The sequence below is a fragment of the Coenobita brevimanus genome, chromosome 97 (assembly GCF_032717465.1).
Source record: "Coenobita brevimanus isolate Jiangsu-jjx chromosome 97, ASM3271746v2, whole genome shotgun sequence".
In the NCBI taxonomy this organism is placed as follows: Eukaryota; Metazoa; Arthropoda; class Malacostraca; order Decapoda; family Coenobitidae; genus Coenobita; species Coenobita brevimanus.
Window position 1 is genome coordinate 14013515 of NC_137050.1, and position 22927 is coordinate 14036441.

Genomic DNA, 22927 nt, shown 5'->3' on the forward strand with positions numbered 1-22927 from the left:
CGTGGAACTCCATTACATAAGTTTCAAGCTCATGATGACTTGCTCTAGAATGTAACATGTGCTTGTCGACCAGACAACTAACTAACAGTTCAGTAGTTGGTGCTGTTCTCATGTTTATGTTGTATATTCTTGTTATCAATTTGAATCAGGGATGGCATTGAGAGCTTTACTGATGTCTGTTGTTGTGAGAAGTGTGCATTGTGTTGGTCATGTGGAGCTGATGTCTGATGCTTGTTGTATGAGATCAATCACTAAGGTGTTTGTAGAGCGCAGTGCTCTAAATCCATGCTGAGAAGGAGAAAGGGAGCCAAGGGGTGTGACATTGTTGTGAATAGGGCATTCAGTTATTTTGGAATGTGTGCTAAGAAGTGTTATGGGTCTGTACAATGAAGGGTGTGTTGGGTCCTTGTTTAGTTAAAGCACAGTGATAACTGCTTTATGTGCAAAAATCAGGAATTGCTACAGAGTGCATATGCATAGTTACTGGTGTTTGTGAGGGCCTGGATGCCTTGTGATTCTAAATATTTCAGGTGAAGGTTGCTGATACCATCTTGCCCTGTGCTTACAGAGTTCTTTATTTTCTTGATAATGTTATGAGTCTACTCTGGGGTGAGGGGGGTGCATTGAGATCAAGTGGCTGGGACTGCCTATGTTGAGTGGGTTGCCTTTTTAGACTCAAAGTGTGCTGGAGTTAAGTGACTTATGCTAACCTTGTGGGTCATGTTTATGTCGCTTCTTCTTTGTGGGAAGAAATGTGTTGGGTGTGGCTTGTGTTAACCTAGTGATTCATATGTATGCTTGCTTCTCCTCTTTAGGAAGAGAAGTGTTGGGTGTTGAAGGTGATGGTCTGGGTCTTGGAGGTGCATGTCTGTGAATTAGTGGTACTGTTAAGTATTCTGTAGAGCCAAGAAGGGTCTGTGGAATGACTAATTGTTGATGCAAAAAGCATTCCAGCTTTTCATTTTCTCTGTAATAATTTTGTTGCTGATTTCACTGAACGGTTCTTGGAGCCCTGTGATGGAATCCTGTGTGTGTGGGAGATGGGAGTTCTGCTTAAATCTGTTGCACTGTCTTACAAAACAGGCAATCTCCACTGCAAAGTTTGGGTTGCAATGCCTTCTCTTGCCTCGTGAAATGTGGTGTTTGTCTCCAGTGAGTACGATGTCAAAATCTGTATGTTCCTCTTAATGTTGGTGATGGCTGTGTTGTTTAGTGCACTGAGTGTTATTCTGTTTCTTCAGTAAATTTTGTCCAGTCTGCTATCTTGTAATCTGTGTACATGATATGTGATCATTCTGGTTTGGATTGCGTTTCTATAGTGATAATGATGGAGATGATCTGCAGTGAGTTTGGGTTCTGTTCACCAAGTGGTGTTGAGTGCAAGTGTTGGCAAACAATGTGATGTCTGGGGAGAAGGGGATGCAGTTTGCCTAGTGTGGGTATGTTAACTGTGAGGTATCACTGAGAATACACATACTGTTGAACTGTGAAGCAATGTCAAGGCCTTGGCATCTTGTGTGTGTGTGTGTGTGTGTGTGTGTGTGTGTGTGTGTGTGTGTGTTCTTACCTAATTGTATATTTACAGGAATGAGTCAAGCTCATACTGTCCTGTGTCTTAAACCATATTTATCGTACATATCCTTAAATTTGTGAATTGTTTTGGCACACACTATTTCATTCGGTAGTGCATTCCATTGATCAATAGCTCTGTTTGGGAAACTGAATTTCCTTACGTCTTTATCACCTCTCTTCTTATGCAGTTTTTTGCAGTGTCCTCTTGCTGATGTTTCTCCATATGTTAAGTAATCATTTATGTCTATTTTTTCCTTCCCTGATATGCACTTATATAGCATTATCATATCACCTCTTTTCCTTCTCTCCTGTAGTGTTGGCAGATTCAGTTTATTTAGTCTTTCTTCGTAGCTTAGGTCCCTTAAGCTTGGTATCCATCTTGTAGCGGCCCTTTGAACTTTTTCAATCTTGTCTATGTGCTTTTTGAGATGTGTGTGTGTGTGTGTGTGTGTGTGTGTGTGTATTTACCTATTTGTAGTATACAGGAATTGAGCAATGCTCGTGTTGTCCTGTCTCCATATCCACATTTATCAAGTCTACCTTTACACACATGAATGCTTTTCTCATGCACCACCTCTTTGTCTAAGTCGTTCCAAGTATTTAAGTATTTACCTAATATACCTAATTGTGATATACACGGAATGTACTATGCTCGTGGGTTTCCGTTGCTGTTTCTCAGTAAGTCGAATTTAGCTTTAAACTCGTTTAAGTTTTTAGACTGGACGATCTCTTTGTCCAGGCTATCCCATAAGTCTATACTTCTGTAAGGAAAACTATATTTCTTGATATCCTTCAAGCAGCTTGACTTTTTCAATTTCATTCCGTGTCCTCTTGTTGCTCTCTTATCCCATACAAACAGATCTTCTTTGTCAATTTTATCTACTCCCACCATGGTCCTGAACACCGCAATCATGTCTCCCCTCTTTCTCCTTTCCTCTAACGAAGGCAAATCCATTTTTTCCAGCCTCTCTCTGTATGACAGGTCTGTCAGACTGGGGACCATCTTGGTTGCTGTTCTTTGTATTCTCTCAATCTTGTTTATATCTTTCTTTTTGTGTGGGCACCACACCACCACTGCATATTCTAACCTGGGGCGGATCATGGCCACTATCAATTTTTTCATCATTTCCTCATCCATATAATGAAATGCTACTCTTATATTAGTCAAGAGTTTATAAGTCTCTCCAACTATCTTGTTAATGTGCTTTTCTGGTGACAAACTATCTTGGACCAGCACTCCCAAACCTTTCTCTTCTCTCCTTTTTGTGATTAATTCATTACCCAAAAAATAATTCAGTGATGGCCTCCTGGTACTTTTACCCATTTCCAATATTTTACATTTCTTTACATTAAATTTCATTTCCCACGTCCAGCTCCCATTGTGTATCCTATCCAAATCCTCCTGCAGTATTTTACAGTCCTCCTCAACCTCTACCTTCCTCAAGATCTTTACATCATCAGCAAACAGACTTGCATAACTGTTCACTCCATCTACCATATCATTTACGTAAATCAGGAACATTACTGGCGCCAACACTGAGCCTTGAGGGACTCCACTTGTTACTTCCCTCCATCCAGACATCTTATCCTTTATTACTGTCCTCATTTGTCTGTCTCTCAAAGAGTCTCTCATCCATTCCAGAAGTTTCCCCTTTAGTTCTCCTATATATTCTAGTTTCCACATTAGTCTCTTATGAGGTACCTTGTCAAAGGCCTTCTCTAAGTCTAAGTACACACAATCCACCCAACCATCTCTCTCCTGTACCACATCAATTGCTCTTGAGTAAAAGCTCAACAAGTTAGAAACACATGACCTTCCACTTCTGAATCCAAACTGACATTCAGCCAAAATATTCATCTCTTCCAGATATTTTATCCATCTGTCTTTCAGGATTCTCTCACACAATTTTGTGACCATGCTGGTTAGAGACACTGGTCTATAATTCAGGGGTTCTTCCCTGTTTCCTCCCTTGTAAATTGGTACCACATTTGCCCTCTTCCATTCTTGTGGCACTTTCCCCTCTTCCAGTGAGCATACGATTAAACTGTGAATTTTATCCGCCAGTTGTTCTCTGCATTTCTTCAGTACCCAATTAGAAATTCCATCAGGTCCTGGGGCTTTCCTTACATCTTGAGTTTCCAGTCATTTATACACTTCCTGTACCTCCACTTTTATATCTTTCATCACCGGAACATTTCTAATCACTCTCTCCCCTTCCACAAGCTCCTTTTCTTTAGTGAAAACTGACTGGAAACGTTTGTCCATTATTTCTGCTTGCATTGCCACATCCTTAAAGACCTCTCCTTCTACTTTCAGTTTGGTGATTCCTTCCTTTTGTTTCAGTTTGCCATTAACAAATCTATAAAACAGTTTGGGTTCATCCTTGCATTTGTCTATTATACCTTTTTCAAAATTCCTTTCTTCTTCTCTACGTATTCTTGTGTATTCATTTCTTGTTCTTTTATATTCTTCCTTTGTTCTGTTGTTACCTCTCTTTCTCCAATTGTTCCACGCCTTATCTCTCTCTTTTTTTGCTATCATACACCTTCTATTAAACCACTCCTTTTTCCTGTTTTCTTTCCCTCTTGCTCTTGGTACAAATTTTTCCACTCCCAAATTATAGAGGTCTAGAAAGATATCCCACTTCCTCTGTATCTCTCTTGTTTCTCTGAATTTTCTCCAATCCGCATTTTCAAAAAAGTTTCTCAATCCTGTAAAATTTGCTTTCCCAAAGTTGTATCTTCCCTGTCTATGAAGCTCGTCTCTTGGCTCAACGTTCCCTATTAACATCTGGAACTCAATGACCACGTGATCACTTTTTCCTAAAGGACAGAGATATTTCAATGATTCTATTACATCGGGTTCTTTGGTGAACAGTAAATCTAACCTTGCTGGTGTGTCCTCACCTCGAAACCGTGTCTCTTCTTTGACCCATTGCGTCATCACATTATTCATTATTATATTTAATAACATAGTGCCCCACGAATCCTCGCCACCTCCCGAGTACCATTCCTCCCAGTTCACCTCTTTACAGTTAAAGTCACCCACCAAAATTATATTATTGCTTTTCTCAATTATTTTTTGCAAATAGCTAGCCATATCTGACAACATCTCATGGTATTCGTCATCCTTCCATGCTCTCGTCTTTGGGGGAACATACCCAACCGCCATATCTCTCTTAACATTCTCTCCAGTTTCTAATTTCATATATATCACTTCAGCCCTGCCTTCTCCCATTTCCACAGTATCAACATTTATGCTGTTCTTCACTACTATCATCACTCCTCCTCCATTTTTTTCTTTTCTGTCTTTTCTCCACAGTTTGTATTTACCATCTCCCAAATGAACATCAATATCTTCTCTTAATTTGGTCTCTACAAAGCACATGACATCAGGTTCATGTACTCTCAAGAAATCGTTAATTTCGATCCTTGTCGATATGAAACCATCAACATTAGTATATATCACCTTCAAATTATTTTTGACGTTTTTAATACCCTCTTCTCTCCTACTCTCTGTCCGTACCACTTCCTCAACTTCTGATCTTTCACAACCATCCCCCTTAGTTTCCTTCACTTCTATTTCCTTAAATACCATTTCCTTACTTTCATATCCAATACTCTCCAAAAAAAAGTATTACATTCTTCCTCTGTCCTCTTATCATTTTTTTCCTTTACTTCTTCCTTTAATGAATTAAAACTTCTCTTTCTTCTTCATTCAGATCTTTGCTTATTATAATATTTTCCATCCCCGCCTCTTTGCTTAATTTCCAGGTCACTTTAAGTATCTCATTTACAGTATTACACTTTCTGATGTAAACTTGACTCTCATTGGTCTTGTTTCCCCTTTCTTATAAGGCCCTATCCTCCTTACTTCCTCAATTTCTTTTACCCACTTGTCTCCTTCGGGGTCAATCTTGCCTAATATTCCTCTCACCAGGTTCGTGTCTCTCTCAAGTCTTACGAACCTAACCTTTTCTTCCTCTTCCCTGTTTCCAAATACTACCACACATCTGCTCCTTTCTACAGTTTCTCTCACTATTTTCTCTTTTTTCTTCAGTATTTTCACTACATTTTCTTCCATTTCTTTCTTGTTCATTTCCATTTCTTCCTGGATGATCTCTCTTAAGCTGACCACTTCTTTCTGTTCTTCTTCTACGTGTGCCCACTTTGCCTTATGTTCTTCTAATACATTACTCACCTTCTCCGTTTTATTAGTACACTCTTCTAGTTTCCTCCGCAATTCAACATTTTCCCGCTTCAAATTCCTAATCTCTTCATTCGCTGTTTCATTGGATTGGATCAGACTCTGTATGGTAGTTTCCATATTTACAGACACATCCTTTATCACTAGATTCTCTACTTTCTTTTCAAGTTCACTAATCCTCATAATTAATGTTTTAACCAGGTCCATGACATTGGTATTTGCATCAAATCCTTGAAATTCTAGTCCCTCATTGTTTACATTTTCGGCCATGTTTGATTTTGGTTAAATACCAAAACAGCTGTTACCGAAAAAAACTACAAACATTCATGTACAGTCTAGCCAATAAATCTTTACATTTTTGGTAGTCTATTAACTTTCATTATTTTAAATTTAAAACAAGACCTTAGGAGACAGGACAGACAAAATTCCTGAAACTACTTAAGGTTAGCAGCGATGGCTGGGACGTCTGCTCTCTTCGGCTGTTTCTCCGTGTGTGTGTGTGTGTGTGTGTGTTTTTAGAGGACATCAATATTTAGTTGTAAAATATTTATGCATGTTCCAGGCAGTGTGCATCCAATGTGTGTCTGAGTTGTGGGCATAGTGGTTGTGTGCAGGGACTGAGTTGTGACGTCTGTGGTTGTGTGAATGAAAGAGTGTTGAAGGGAGTGGGGGATGTTGTGTTTGGTGTGACAGGAGGAGTGTTTGTGGATGTGTTGCACCTGTTACACACCCATGTGATGTGGCATTATCTGGCATTTGTTAATGTAGTGAATGTAATGTGGATCTGTTCTCTGCAAGAACTGCATTGAACAGATCCACGTTTTTGTCTTGGGCCTGTGAAATGTAGGAAGCTAACAGGGCACATGTATCATATTTGTGTCCCACAATCGCTCTCGGGTCTCCAGCAAGTATAAAAAACAAGGAAATGACTGTCAGCGAGTCACTTCCTTTTGTGTACAAAACAGTGTCGGAAGTAGTTCCCCCTATGTGGGAGACGGTGCCCTGCCAGGCTGACCCGAGGTCCTTTTCACAGGATTCAAGGCAAGATGAGGAAGTTTTGTTCCCAGGCAGGATGAAAGCTTCCCTCTGCTCAGGGCAACAGCAGAACTGTGGGAGGGCTCCTCTCCACCACCTCATAAGGAGGGTAACTTAGTCGAGCAATCATTACAATAGCTGAAATTGACTCAGGATATATGAACTTTCTGAGCCAAACAGATAAACCATACTTTAGTCAAGTATCATATACTATTTAAAAATTCAGTACTAGAGCAAATGGATGAAATATCAAAGACAGAAGTGCTCTCCTGATGACAAAACATACAAAGGCTCAACTTTCCTAGGCTAGCTTACTGTAGCATCTCTGCTGGCTTAATTTACCTGTCGACACCTGCAGCGGAATCCTTGCGCAGCTTGGTCATAAGAACATTCTGCGTTGTCACCACAGTTGTACACTACATTGCAGCCAATCTGAAAGATGAAGACAGATATAGTATTCCATGGCTAGCTCTCTATCGCTAAATAATAATGCCATGTGAATAAGAAATCTAAAAAATGGGTAAGCCTTTTTTTGTTTTTGTTTTTTTTAACGCAAGGAAGAAGGAATCAAAGGCCAGAAGCCCGCAAATTGTTCCAAGAAAAAACAAAAACAAGATAACAGAGAGCCAAATTCAAGATCTGTAATTTTCAGATGCCTGGACACACTGCATTTGAAAGACTAGAGAACATGGGCAGCAGGAAATAATGCCAGAGGAACTCAGTTCCAGAGTTGACCTGTTGCATGTATAAAGGACTGGGAGTAACATTTAACTCTTGCATTAGAGAGATGGACAGAAAAGGGATGAGAGTTTTTTTGCTACACGGGTGTTACGCACCCGCTGTGGTGGTGGAGGGATGCAAGCAAACAGTTTGGAGGAGCACTGACCATTGAAGTAGCGATAGAAAAGACAACACTGGTGAAGATACAGAGGTTGATGGGAGCCAGTAAGAGGAGGAGACTTAATAAGACAAAATGCCTTTGACTCCACCCTACTGAGAAGAGCTGTATGTGGAGAGCCTCCCCACACATGGGAGTTATACTCTACACAGGGGCAAATAAAACCTGTGTATAAAGTCAACAACTGTGCAGGGGTAAAGAAAGCAATGAGTCATTTTAGCAAACCTAATCTCTTGGAAGCAAATTTTACAAGAGAGGTAATATGTTCTTTCCAAGATACATTAAATCCCAAGGGAATGAAACCCCAAGTATCTTTAAAGATGATGCAAGATTAATGTGGATACTGTATTATTAAAAATTAAAGGGTGCTCCTGTGGAAGATGTTGTCAGGTTCATAGATGTAAGAACTGGGTTTTTGAAGGATTAAAAACAAGAAGATTACTTTTACCCCAATCAGAGATATGAGCCAAGTCAAATATTTGGTATGCCATAGCCACATCCCTTGTTTGATGAAGTAACTGCTGATATGGATGCTGTGGGAAATGGAAAGGTGAAGGGTGGAGTCATCTGCATTTGAGCAGATAGGGTTAGATGTACAGCTTGGAAGGGCATTGTGAATAACTGCATGAGCATTGGTGATGGGACACAGCCCTAAGGAACACCACTACTGATAGCTCTAGGAGGAGAACGGCTGCTGTCTACAACAGCAGCTATAGAATGACCAGAAAGGAAGCTAGAGATGAAGGCACAGACATAAGGATACAAATCATAAGAGGACAGTTTTGAAATTAGAGATTTATGCCAGACTCGATCAAAAGCCTTTGAGATGCCAAGTGCATTGGCAAAAGCTTTCGCCAAAGTCCTGAAAGGAGGATGAACAGAAATCTGAAAGGTAGGTGAGAAGATCGCCAGTGGAGCATCCCTGGCAGAGCCCATACTGGCAATCAGAAAGAAGGTTGTGATAAAAAAAATGTTTTAAAATTTTTCTGTTAGGAATAGACTTGGAAACTTTTGAAACACAGGATGTTAATGCAATTGGGTGATAGTTTGAGGGTTGGGAATGGTCAACCTTCTTTGGAACAGGCTGAATGAGAGCAAGTTTCCTGCAAGGAAAGGTACAAGTTGACAGAAAAGGGCGAAAGAGTGCACCTAGGACGGGTGTAAGCAGAGAAGCACAGTTCTTGAGGACACCAGGAGGGACCCCATCAGGTCCATATGCCCTGTTAGTATTGAGGCCAGTGAAGGCAGAAACTACATTAATTGAAGAAATCTTAATGTCAACTATGAGGAAGTCAAAAAGAAGTATTGTCTGAGGGCCTCCCAATCAGCAGCTCCAAAATGCCACAACTGACGCTTGCTGGGAGGGTCCACAGGCCTTACTGGAGCGACAGGACAGGTTCAAGAGATAAGGTTGTCATTGGAGGAGCCCAACGGAGAGGAAAGGTTAACAACGTAAGCAGGAGAATTAGTATGTTGGAACTCTCTCCAAGGCAGTCAGGGATACGAGTAGGGTGCTGTACAAGCTGCTCTAGATCACTACGGACAGAAAAGATGTAGGCTTGTTCAACAGGTGTATCAGTGAAAGGAGACAAGAGCCAAAGGCGGTGGTGAACATTGAAATCTCCTAGAATGGAGACTTCAGAGAAAGTAGAAATGGATAGGAAATATTCCATCGTGGTCATAAAATGATTGAAAAATTTTTCATGGTCAGTAGAATTAGGGGATAGGTAAACAGCACAGATACAGTTAGTCAGAGAATGACAGGAAAGCCAAAGCCAGAGAGTAGAGAATTCAAGAGATTCAAGTTCAGGAAAAGAGAGCAAGGTAAGTCGTTGTGTACATATACACAACAGCCACCTTTGGCTTTGAAATGAGTAAGGAGAAAATAGGAGGATACAGAGATGGGTTTGTTTTCAGTTGCCTCTGACAGCCGAGTCTCAGTTAAGAAGAGAAGGAGAGGTTTAGAGGGGGTGAGGTGGTATTCAATAGAGAGAAAGTTTGAGAAAAGGCTGTGAATGTTGCACAAATGGAGATGAAGTGAGTCAGACAGTGGTTCCAGACATCTCGTTAGCTCGTCACTGGGAGAGGGGCGGATAGTGGAGGAATTTATGGTCCCCACCCTGGGGGACTCCGAGGCTTGGTTGTTATATGCCATTGTTTTTGTTAAATTTTGAATCATCCATTGCCAGACACCTCAATCCTATAGGGGCAGCAACAAACAAACTGCCTCCATGTCACCCTGTCCCTGCCATTTCACTGCCCTCCCCCAGCTCACAACCCCTTCTCTCATATACCTCTCCAATCCATTCCCTCATCTCATCCTTGGCCTCCCCCTCCCTCTACCCCCCTCCACTTCACTCGCATACACTCTCCTCATTAGTCTCTCACTCTCCATCCTCTCCACATGGCCAAACCACCTCAACGTATTTCTCCAAACACTTTCTAACACATCCACATCGATACCACAATGTTCCTTTACTTCCTCATTTGCCAGTCTGTCTCTCCATGTAAGTCCACATGCTCCTCTCAAATAACTCATTTCCACTGCTCTCACTCTTGATTTGTGTCCTTCCAACAAGGTCCAAGCTCCACTTCCATGCGTTAGAGTTGGTATTACAGTACTATCATGCAACAACTTTTTCACTTCCATGCTCCTTTCCCTATTTCTTATCGCTGCTTTCAAAGAATCAGCAACCTTTCTTCCTTTTTGTACCCTCTCAAGCACTTTATCCTTCAAACTTCCATCCTTACTCATCACACTACCCAAGTAGTTAAATGCACTCATATTTTCCATTTCCTTATCATCCAACCACACTGTACATTCAGTGACTTCATTTCTCTCAAAGACCATAACTTTACTCTCCCTACATTCACAATTAGATTCTGTTTCTTACACGCTCTCCCAAATTCATTCACTACGCCTTGCAGTCCCCCTTCATCTTCACTTAACAATACAGTATCATCTGCAAACAATAGTAGAGGAAGTTTCAAAACACTGCCCTCTCTCATTAGGGTCACTCCAACATCCACTGCCCTACCCTGAACCTCTTTTATAACCCCATCCATATACTGACTGAACAACCATTGAGACATGACACATCCCTGTTTCAATCCAACATTCAGATAGAAAAACTCACTTAGTTCACTATCTACATGCACTGCAGCTTTAGCACCCTCATTCATACTCTTCACAGCATTCAACAGATTCCCATTTCCTCCATATATTCTTAACCCTTTCACTCGCAATAAGTTTTAATAAGTTTCGCATTTCGCAACACATCGTCTTTCTCCGCACCCACAGCCGCGTGCTCCAAAAAAATGTATTCTTGGCTTATTTTCACCACCCAAACATATTTATTTTGCCATGAAACCCACATATTCCTATTCGTCGATGTTTGTTCTACTTGATAAGGAAAAAAAAAACACTATAAACACGTTAGGGAGGTGTGAATAAACATATGGGAACATTCATCTCACTTCCCAGCATCATAACTTGAATGTTTACTAATTTATCTCTACATGTTATACTGTACCATCAATAGAAAGAGAATTTTATTAGCTTTCAAATGGGATCATTGGCATTTTGATATGAGGTATGGTTCTAGTGTAATAAGCGAAAAAGTAAACCCTATTTCCGACAGACAACAGATTTTTTATTCGGGGAGCTCTAACGAAAAACTTTTCTTGGCAGTGTTATGTTTTGATTTCATCATCGTATGCAGAATTTCATGGGCTTTCATTTGAGACCAGAATGGTTCTCCCACACCTCATAATTTTCGAGAAAAATGCAAAAAACTACAGTGCACCCACCCGCGTGCTGAACCGCTGTCAGCCGCGATCACTTACGTTATTTTCCCATGGCGCACAAACCTTTTTGTGCTTGCTAATTTTTTTTGGTTTTATGCCAACTACTATTATAAAGTAACATCTGGTTTTCTTCACAGTTCTCTCAGAAACCACACATGAACAATACACCTGTTCCTAGCAACTGAAATTGAAGCTGTACTTATTTTCTTGTCATTTCTGTTGATGTAAAGAATATATATATATATATATATATATATATATATATATATATATATATATATATATATGTGTAAATATACTGACATAAAGATAGGTAAATAGATAAATAATAATCATTTATGTCTCAAGTGGCGATGCTCTTCCTGCAGGACCAGATGGGTTTGGAGGTGAGAAGTTTTGTACTGTGTGTGTGTGTATTTACCTATTTGTAGTATACAGGAACTGAGCAATGCTCGTATTGTCCTGTCTCCATATCCATATTTATCTAGTCTACTTTTACACATATGAATGATTTTCGCCTGCACCACCTCTTCATCTAAGTCGTTTCAAATATTTATGTATTTACGTAATAAACCTAACTGTGATATACACAAGATGTGCTATGCTCGTGGGATCCCGTCGCTATTTCTCAGTAAGTCAAATTTAGCTTAAAACTCATTTAAGTAGTAGTAGTAGTTCCCTAGGCAGTCTGGCCGAACAGCCCAGAGTCCCTTGGGAAGGCCATGGCCGAGACCGGGCTTTCCCACAGAGCTCTCAAAGAGTGTATGTTGTGTTGTTGGCGTAGGTGATTGTGTGCAATGCAGTCTTCCATAATGTGCTTAATAGTATGGGGTGCTGTGTTGCATCCTGGACAGGCATCAGCGACGGAGTCATCCAGCCTCTTCTGGTAGCTTAAGTGGGCTGGATGGTGCCCACATCTCAGCCTGGCCAGGTGAACCCTGTCCTCATGAGGGAGACAGGATTCAGAAGGGGGGATATCAGGAGGCCATGCATGCAGCTGTGTGTTGTCTTTAAGTGACTGAATGGTGCAGCGAGTGATCTGAATGTGGATATGCCTCTGGAAGCTGGTCTGAGGTGGGCAAGGGGGGAGAGATGACAGTATTTGTGTATGGTATCGTGTGCTGGGTGTTGTTTGGATGTTCCTTGGTGTGGGTGGATGTGCTGCCATGTAATATAGTGGATGTTGTGGATTTGTGGAGGCTGCAGCAAGAAACTGGGTGCCTCTCATGTCTAGGTGATCCTTGACTTTAAGGACTTTGGTTTCTTGATGTAGGTGGTCTGTGCGTGTAGCAGCTGTGCAGCCTGTGATTATTTTTAGGTCCTTGTTCTGTATGGTCTGTAGCGTGTTGTAGTGTGTTTTGGTGAGGTTAGAAGCCCAGGCAGGGCTTGCATAATTCATCACTGAACGTAAGTATTGTTTGTATACTATGGTGGTGGTTTCTTTGTTGTGTCCGAATGCTGTATGGGCAAGTGACCTCAAAGCACTGAGTCTTAGTGTTATTTTATTTTTAATGTTTGTGATGTGTTGTTTAAATGACATTGATGTATTGTATGTTACACCTAGGATTTTGGGTTTGTCTGTGTGTGGTAGGGGAGTGTTGTTTATGGTGAGGTGTGGGGTGTGACTGTGTTCTGCTGTCCAGTTTGTGAGAATGGTCACTGTAGATTTGGCTGGGGCTATTTTGAGCCTGTTGGTGGTGAACCATTCATGTAATGTGTTGAGGTGAGGTTGAATGATGTGTGCAGCTGTGTTTGCGTTTTGGTGCGTACATGTAAGCGTTATATCATCTGCATAGGAAGCTAGGTGCATCTGTGGTGTGTGGAGTGTGGGTATGTCGTGCATGTATAGGTTAAAGAGTGTAGCGGACAAAACAGTTCCTTGGGGGATGCCGTTTGTGAAGTTTCTGATGTTAGAAGACTGACAGGCAAATGTCATGTGTGCACATCTGACTGCTAAGTAGTTTGCCAGCCATCTTTTTGTGTTATTGTGCATGTTTGTGTTGAGTATTTTGTTTGTGAGGTTGTGGCGGGGGATGGCATCAAAAGCTTTGCTAATGTCCAGTGTGATTAGCAGTGTTCTGTGTGGTGGCCTAGCTGAATTCAAGCCATTGAAAACTCTCTGTGTAAGGTCTGTAAGAAGGGTGTTTGTGAAGTGTAGTGGCCTAAAGCCATGTTGTGACTGGGCTAGGGGAATGTGAGGTGTGACTAGTTGTAGTACCAGTCATTCAGTGACTTCAGAGGGAGTGCAGAGGAGTGTGACGGGGCGGTGTGAGGAGGGTAACGTGGGGTCTTTGTTGGGTTTAGGGATAGTGATGATAATGCCATGCTTCCAGATGTTGGGTATTATGTTGTGTGAGTAGCTGTAGTTTGATATATTGGTCAGTGCTTGTATGCCTTGTGGTCCAAGATGTTTAAGGTGAATGTTGCTTATGTTGTCTGGTCCACAGGCAGATGAGTGCTTGAGGTTATTAATGATGTGCTTCGTCTGGTTGTAAGTGAAAGAAGCGTAGTCTGGGTCTGTGGGGAACTGTCTCTTACGTTGGATGATACGTCAGTCTTCGGGATGGGGGTTTAGATGACTGACTTGTGAAAAGTGATTGATGAAAGTGTTTGCTTGTTGTCTGTTTGAGGGTATGGTGTCTGTTGTTGTGATGGCAGCATGTGATTGTGTGGTGTTGCTGTTGGAAAGTGTGATGCTGTTTAGTGTTTTGTAGAGTTTGCTGATGTTTGTTTTGTGCTCAAGTGTTTGGAGGTAAATTTTCCAGTTTAGTGTTTGCTGTTCTGATATTTTATTGTTTATTTGAGTGTTGAGTTCTTGTATTTGTTGTACGGTGTCTTGTGTATGGGGTGTTGGGGAGTGTCTCAGTGTGTCCTGTTGTCTAATGAGGCCTTGAATTTCTGGTGTGCAGTTGGGGTTGTCTCTCTTTCTGTTGCCTCTAGGGATGTGTCTTTTGTCTGTGTTTTGTATAATTGTATTGAAAGTGTGCACTGCGGTGTTGATGTTTGTGGTGGGTGTACTGTTTAGTGTTTTGAAATGTTGTTCTGTTTCAGTTATAAACGCCTCCCAGTTGGCTCCCTTATAATTAGTGTATGTGTGTTTGTGGCCAGCTGGGGTGATTCTGGTTTTGGTAGTGATGATGATTGGAAGGTGATCAGAACCTAGGGTTTTGACCACTCTCCATGATGTAGTGGGGGTGAGGTTTGTGGAGCAGAAGGTGATGTTTGGAGATGATGGGAGGAAGAGGGCTTGGTGTGGGATATGGGTATGTTGGTCTAGATTGTTCAGTATGAAAAGATGATCAGTCTGGGATTGTAGTACCAACCCTCCGTCTGTGTCAAGGTTGTTGACATGCCAGGCCGACGACTTGGTGTTGAAATCACCACCCAGGGATGATGTTGGGTATGTTTGTGATTTAAGTTTTTAGAATGGACGATCTCTTTGTCCAGGCTATTCCACAGGTCTATACTTCTGTAGGGAAAACTATATTTCTTGATATCCTTCAAGCACCTTGGCTTCATCAGTTTCATTCCATATCCTCTTGTTGCTCTCTAATCCTATACAAACAGATCTTCTCAGTCAATATTGTCTATTCCTATCATGGTCCTGAACACTGTAATCATGTCTCCCCTCTTTCTCCTTTCCTCTGAAGAAGGCAAATCCAGCTTTTCCAGCCTCTCTCTCTATGACAGATCTGCCAGACTGGAGACCAACTTTGTTGCTGTTCTTTGTATTCTCTCAATCTTGTTTATATCTTTCTTTCTGTGTGGGGCCACACTACCGCTGCATATTCTAACCTGGGGCGGATCATGGCAACTATCAAATTTTTCATCATAGACTCATCCATATAATGAAATGCTACTCTTATGTTCGTCAAGAGTTTATACGTCTCTCTAACTATCTTGTTAATATGTTTTTCAGGCGACAAACTATCTTGGACCAGCACTCCCAAATCTTTCTCTTCTCTTGCTTTTGTGACTGGTTCATTACCCGTCAAATAATTCAGTGATGGTCTCTTGGTACTTTTACCCACTTCCAATATTTTACATTTTTTTGCGTTGAATTTCATTTCCCACATCCTGTTCCAATCATGTATCCTATCCAGATCCTCCTGCAGTATTTGACAGTCTTCCTCAACTTCTACTTTCCTTAAGATCTTCGCATCATCAGCAAAAGGTGGTGGCTCAATCGGTAGAGAGGTGGCCTGCAGTCCTAATGGACCCAGGTTCAAATCCATGCTAGGGTAGGGAACAGTTTAAGGCTTTGAATTTCATTAAATCAGGCTTTACTGATCTACCAGAAGACCCGCCGACATGTCGTAAAAATACCCCCGCTAATACCAATACACCAGTCCTGTATGAGACAGCCCTAGCATGTATTCAATATGGACGGTGGGTGTTAGTGCCGAAGTGGTGACATGTAGAGGTGTATGGTATGTAGGAGGACTGCTGGGCCTTGATAGCAGGCTGTGAAGCCTATGCCCAGAGTCGGGGGGGGGGGGGGGGGAAGACTTGCATAACTGTTCATTCCATCTACCGTATCATTTACGTAAATCAGGAACACTACTGGCGCTAACACTGAGCCCTGTGGGACACCAGTTGTTACTTCTCTCCATTCAGACATCCTGTCCTTTATTAGTCCTCATTTTTCTCTCTCTCAAAAAGTCCCTCGTCCATTCCAGGAGGTTTTCCTTCAGTCCTCCTATATGCTCCAATTATCTAGCTGTAGTAAGGCCACATTTAGACTACGCAGTACAATTTTGGTGTCCTTACTATAGAATGCATATTAACTCACAAGAAAATGTACAGAGAAGAATGATAAAACGATACATGACGTTCGGAACCTGTCATATGAAGACGGACTGATAGGACTAAGTCTGCATTTGCTGGAGGGGCGTGGAGTGGGGGGAGACTTGGTTGGGGTGTTTGAGTGGATGAGGGGTGTAGATGGGGAAGAGGTTGGTGGGGTACTTAGGGTAAGCATAATTGATGGAACTAGAAGTGGTGGTTTCAAACTGGAAGGCTTCCGTTTCAGTGGGAAAATGGGTGGAGGTTGGTTTGGTGGTGGACAAGTGGAATGGGCTACCTAGTGGTGTAGTTGCTGCCTCTTCCACTGAGAGTTTCAAGCATGGGCTGGATGAGCATGTGACAGATGGGGGGGGGGGGTAGAAGGAGAGAGAGAGAGAGAGAAAAAAAAGGTCTTAAAACCAATACTGGTTCATAATTCTTCCTTTTCAGGTTACACTACAATAGTATCTGTTCTCCATTCACGTTTTCCTATAAAATGTCCACGCCAGTTTTTCTATACTGCGTGGTGTTCTTTGACTTTTTCCTGCCGGCTTCGGCTGGAGGGTTTCGAGGGCGGAGGAGAGCCGTCTTCTATGCTATCCTTATCTCATTCTAGTAATTCAGTTACTCTTGTAAGAGCTGCCTAGCATGGGCCAACCAGCCTACTGCAGTTATCCTCTCTTCTTATGTTCTATTTTCCACAACAGTCACTTATGGGGTACCTTCTCGAAGGCCTTCTTCACATCTAAATACACACAATCCACCCAACCATCTCTCTCCTGTAGCACGTCAATCACTCTTGAGTAGAAGCTCAACAAGTTGGAAACACATGACATTCCACTTCTGAATCCAAACTAACTCTCAGCCAAAATGTTCACCTCTTCCAGATATTTTATCGATCTATCTTTCAGAATTCTCTCGCACAATTTTGCTACCATGCTGGTCAGGGACACTGACCTATAATTTAGGGGTTCTTCCCTGTTTCCTCTCTTATAAATTGGTACCACATTCACCCTCTTCCATTCCTGAGGAACATTCCCCTTTCCAGAGAACACATAATTAAACTGTGAATCTTATTCACCAGTTGTTCTCTGCATTCCTTCAGTACCCAATTAGAAATTCCATCTGGTCCTGGGGCTTTCCTTACATCTTGAGTTTCCAGTAATTTATGCACTTCCTCTTTCATATCTTTTATCACTACATTTCTAGTCACTTTCTCCCCCTCCACAAAATTCCTATCATTAGTGAAAACCAACTGGAAACATCTGTTCATTATTTCAGCTTGTATTGCCGCATCTTTATAGACCCCTCCTTCTACTTTCAGTTTGGAGGTTCCTTCCTTTAGTTTCAATTTGCCATTAACAAACCTATAGTATAAAATAATTTGGGTTCTTCCTTACATTTGTCAATTATACCTTTTTCAAGGTTCCTTTCTTCCTCTCTACATATTCTTGTATATTCATTTCTAGTTCTTTTATATTCTTCCATTGTTCAGTTATTACCTCTCTTTTTTTGCTATCATACACCTTCTACTGTATTAAACCACTCCTTTGTCCTGTTTTCTTTCCCACTTATTCTTGGAACATATTTTTCTACTCCCGAATTATAGAGGTCTTGAAAGATATCCCACTTCCTCTGTATCTCTCGTTACTCTGAATTTTCCTCAATCCACATTTTCGAAAAAATTTCTCAAACCCGTAAAGTTTGCTTTCCCAAAGTTGTACCTTCCCTGTCTATAAAGCTCGTCTCTTGGCACGACGTTCCCTATTATCATCAGGAACTCAGAGAACACATGATCACTTTTTCCTATAGGACACAGATATTTCAAAGACTCAGTTACATCAGGTTCTTTGGTTAGCAGTAAATCTAATCTTGCTGGTGCGTCATCACCTCGGAATCATGTCTCTTCTTTGACCCACTGTGTCATTACATTATTCATTGCTATATTTAACAATATAGTGCCCCACAAATCTTCACTGCCTCCTGAGTCCCATTCCTCCCAGTTCACCTCTTTACAATTAAAATCACCCATTAGAATTATATTGTTGCTTTTCTCAATCACTTTCTGTAGATAACTAACCATGTCTGACAACCACAACTGGTATTCATCATCATTCCATGCTCTTGTCTTAGGGGGAATATATACTACTACCATATCTCTCCTGCCATTCTCTCCAGTTTCTAATTTCATATTTATCACTTCATCCCTATCCTATCCCATTTGCACAGTATCCACATTTAAGTTGTTCTTCACTGCAATCATCACTCCTCCCGTTTTTCTTTTCTGTCTCTTCTTCACAGTTTGTATTATCATCTCCCATGTGGACATCAATATCCTCTCTTAACGTGGCCTCTACAATGCACAACATCTGGTTCATGTATAGCTAAGAAGTCGTTGATTTCTAATCTTACCAATATTAAACCATCAACATTAGTAAATGACACTTTCAAACTTTTTTCGTTGTTTTTTATACCCTTCTCTCCATTGGTACAACTTCCTCAATTTCTGATCCATAACTCTCCAATAAAACACAGTCTTCTCTTCCTCCGTTCTGTGTTCGTTTTTTGCCTTTGCTTCCTTTACTAACTCCTTTATTTTAGCTCTTTCTTCCTCATTTGCACCTCTCCTTATCCAAAAATGTTTGAAACTCTCTTTGATAATTTCCATGTTCTATTGATAATTTCATTTACCATTACCTGGGACTTAAACTTTACCTTAAGTGGCCTCGCTCCTCTTAATCTCTTCTTGAGCTTCGTTGTTACCCTCCATAACTACTGATATTATCTCTTTAACCTTACTCAGTTCTTCTTTTTCTCTTTCTGATCTTATGATCATACGTTTTTCTTTTACTCCTGAAATTATTACACATTTTTTCTTACCTGCTACATCCCTGACTAAAGATTCTCTACTTCTCAGTACCCTAACCACTTCTTTCTCCACCATTTCCTTGCTTTGTTGTTCTATAATCTCTTTCAAATTTTCATTTCCTTCCTCCTGAATTTTCTTCCACCCCTGGTGTTGCCCCTTGACTTCCTTGATGTGCTCATCTTGCATCCTCGATTTTGATTCATATTCATATATTTTACTCTTCATCCTGTCCCTTTCTTCTGCCATCCTCTTGTTTTCCCTCTTGAGCTGTTTTATTTCATTTGAAGCAGATTCGTTACTCACTTTGAATTCTGTAACTTCTCATTCGTGTTCATCACTGTGTGTGCAAACTTTTTCCAGATTGTTCTGCAAAACTCTGATCTCTTTCTCCTGCTCTAAGGTCCATTCCTGCAACTCTCTAATTACTTCCCATACCTTTTTTAACTCCTGGACATTCCTCTCTGCCATTTTCTCTACTCCTGATACTCTTGTCTGGTACAGCTTAGCACTTCCTTTTCCCATATCGTCATCGGAAAAGCCCGCAAATTCCCCTTCATCAGTTGTAAACAAAGATCGGTCCCTCTCTGCCGCGATGCAACCATGTAGAAACTTTATATTTCCACTGTATCTTGTACTCTTTATGACCGAAACCTGTGGGTATTTTTACTGAAGTCTGCTGGGACCACCACTCACACACTCTTTCCCATAATCACAATAGGCTGGTCTCCTTTTCGCAGCTGGTTCAGCGATTATTTCCCCACGATCCAGGAAGAGCTCCGTCTCTGTCAGTGACCTGTGTGTGTGTGTGTGTGTGTGTGTGTGTGCACTTCACTAGTGAAGGTATCGGTCGGCATGGTATCACTCGAAACAATCACCCATGCAAAGCAGCACATTACATACAGGACACATGTTCCTTGTGTCCTTCTTCATCCCCAACCTGAAGCACAAGGTACACCTGAGCCTCTTCCTGTTGGGGATCCTCGTCCAGCAGTTGCCCAGAGTGTGGTCCAACCTGATGTCGTCGTCGATGACCCGGCGACGCTTGCTTGGATGCCCTCGTGCTCCGTGGTCCTGTCGTGTGGGAGGGGCAGCTGTAGGCCCAGGCACGGGTTCTCCCGACGGACCAGCAACTGTAGGTGGTGGCGGTGATGGCACCTGTGATGGGCCTGCTGCAGCTGGTGCTGGTGGCGGTAATGACACCCAGGATGGGCCTGCTGTGGGTGGTGCTGGTAGCAGTAATGGCACCCATGATGGGCCTGCTGCAGGTGGTGCTGGTGGCAGTGATGGGACCCTATGGTGGTTGTCCTGCAGGCGGTGCTGGCACTGATGGTGGCTGGGCCCATCCTGGTGCTGGTGCCTGTGCTTGCTGGGTGCCAGGTCTTGCTGGTGCTGGTCATCAGGTTTGAAGGTCTGGGGCGTGGTGGACTGCATGTCCAGACAGAGGCCAGTCCTCTTCATGGAACTGCAGAAGATCGTAGATGATCTGCTCCACAAATTCAAGGAGAGTTACTGTCCTGCGTCTGTACTTTTTCTACAAGGCGAACTCATTGAAGAGTGCCATGTGGACAAAGTAGGTGATCTTCTGCATCCACTTGACGGTTCGTCGTTGGATGGGGTAGTAATGGACTATCTGATCAAAATGATCCACCCCACCCATATACCTGCTGTAGTCCTCCGCTACAACAGGCTTGTTGACAACCTTCTCCACATAGGCTGTCTGGCCATCATTACCCTGCACCTTCAAATGAGCCCTCTTTGGAATGGTGTCAGCGCTGTGGAAGGTGGACTCCATGTTGACAATGCGCTTTCCCTCCACAGCAAGACGAGCACACTGTCCTTGTGCCTGTACGCCATGCCCCCCTTGGGCAGGCTCTTAGCCTTGGCAAGGTGCTCCTCTAGGCAGCCGTAGGGTCCCACACACGTAAATGCCTGCGGTGAAGTCATTTGCACAGGGCTACAGAATTGTAATAGTTGTCCAAGAAAAACTTATAGCCCTGGTCCTTCAACGGTTCCATGAGGCCTCAAACTGTGTTCTCAAGGGTACACTGCACCCCCTTGTAGACCTCAAGGTTCCAGATGTAGCCCAAGGACGACTCAGCCACCATGTAGAGCTTGATGGCATACTTGGTGGGCTTCTGGGGGTTGTAGATGCAGAAGGGCAGCCTGCCTTTCCACCCAAGAGAGCCCCTGTTGAGGCTGAGCTGCTCCTCAGGTTAGTACATTGACTGGACCTGCTGAAGGAGGTACTCTATGACCGTGTGATTGTGGATGAGCTGAACTTGGTTGTCCTGGGGTATGGCGAACGAGTTGAAGATATGGAAGTTCTTCAGGATGGTGTTAAGAGCCTTCCACTCACTGTCCGCCTGAACTTTGGGTAGTCATGCAGCACAGAACTCCTCCAGTAGTGCCTGATGGTGGGTATGTGCACAACCCCCATGAACAGGTACAACCCCAGGAACTTTTTTTTTTTTTTTTTTTTTTTTTTTTAAATAACAGAACGGAGGAAGGAAAAACAAATGGAGAAAAAAAAATAATCCATACACCAGATTACTGGTGTCCTCTGTTCATAAAATATCTGTAACAGTTAGACTTGAAGAGTTGTAGGTTGAAATTTGGAGGAAAACAACTCTGGGGAAGCGAGTTCCAGAGAGATGCAGTTCGGGGAATGAAAGAATTCTGATAGGCAGAAGTTCTGCAGTATGGTTGAGTGACATTCCAGTCATGAGCGCTACCAGATGCCCGTGTAGCACGAGGGAAGGCATGGAGAGGTGGTACCATGGACGCAACTTCGTCTGAGCATTTGCCAAAAAAATATCTGTAAAATAATGCAAGGAGGCAACATTCCTTCTTACTTGCAGGGAGGTAGTTTATATGTAATGGCAGGGTTGTTAATGATTCTAACAGCTTTATTCTGAATTTTGTCTAGTTGCCTTAATGCAACCTCTCCACAACCATTCCACAAGGGTGAGCAATATTCAAGCTGAGGCGCACATGACTCTTATAAATTATAGCTAACTGCTCATCGGCGAAGAAGTTACGGACTCTGTACAATAATCCAAGTTTCTTTGAGGCGGTTTTAGCAAGTGATCTGACATGAGAGGTCCAGCTGAGGGCACTGTTAAGTGAGACACCAAGAATTTCAATACTTTTGGAGATGGGAATATTAGTAGCACTGAAGGTAATGTACGAGTCTGGCAATATCTGTCTATTGGTAAACTGTATATATTTAGTTTTACTAGCATTAAAAGAGACAAGGTTGTTTTGTCCCCATTCACTGATTGTAGATAGATCTTCATTTATGGAGATGGCTGTATTGAGTTCAGAGGTAGAGAATATTAGACTTTGTAAATGGATGTCTGAGTGTGAATGAACTATGTAGTGTTGAGTCATCTGCATATGAGTGAATGGGATTGTGAGTGACAGATAAGAGATCATTAATATGAACCAGAAATAGGGTTGGTGCCAGAACTGATCCCTGCGGCACGCCAGCGTTAACTGAGTGGAAATTCGAATATACATCATCTACTTTTACTCTTATTTTCCTGTCACTAAGATAAGAAGAAATCAAAGGAACAAAAGACGTTAGTCAATAGCAAGGAGTTTGGACAGCAGGGAACGGTGCCATACTCTGTCGAAAGCTTTAGAGATATCAAGAGCTACTGCATGAGTTTCTCCAAAAGATCTATTGATTGATGGATGGTATGAGTTAAGAGATTGAGTATGTCAATGGTGGATCTTTCGTGGCGAAAACCGT

At 42.1% G+C, this 22927-nt stretch overlaps 1 protein-coding gene across 1 annotated transcript in view; it reads right to left on the reverse strand.

Annotated features, from left to right (window-relative positions):
- Window positions 1-22927, reverse strand: part of Ndg (Nidogen) — a 527328-nt gene that overhangs the window by 90701 nt on the left and 413700 nt on the right. Inside the window, exon 29 of the mRNA XM_080283492.1 lies at window positions 7157-7246. Within this exon, the coding sequence (XP_080139618.1) occupies window positions 7157-7246 (90 nt within the window). The remainder of the gene's footprint in view (window positions 1-7156; window positions 7247-22927) is intronic.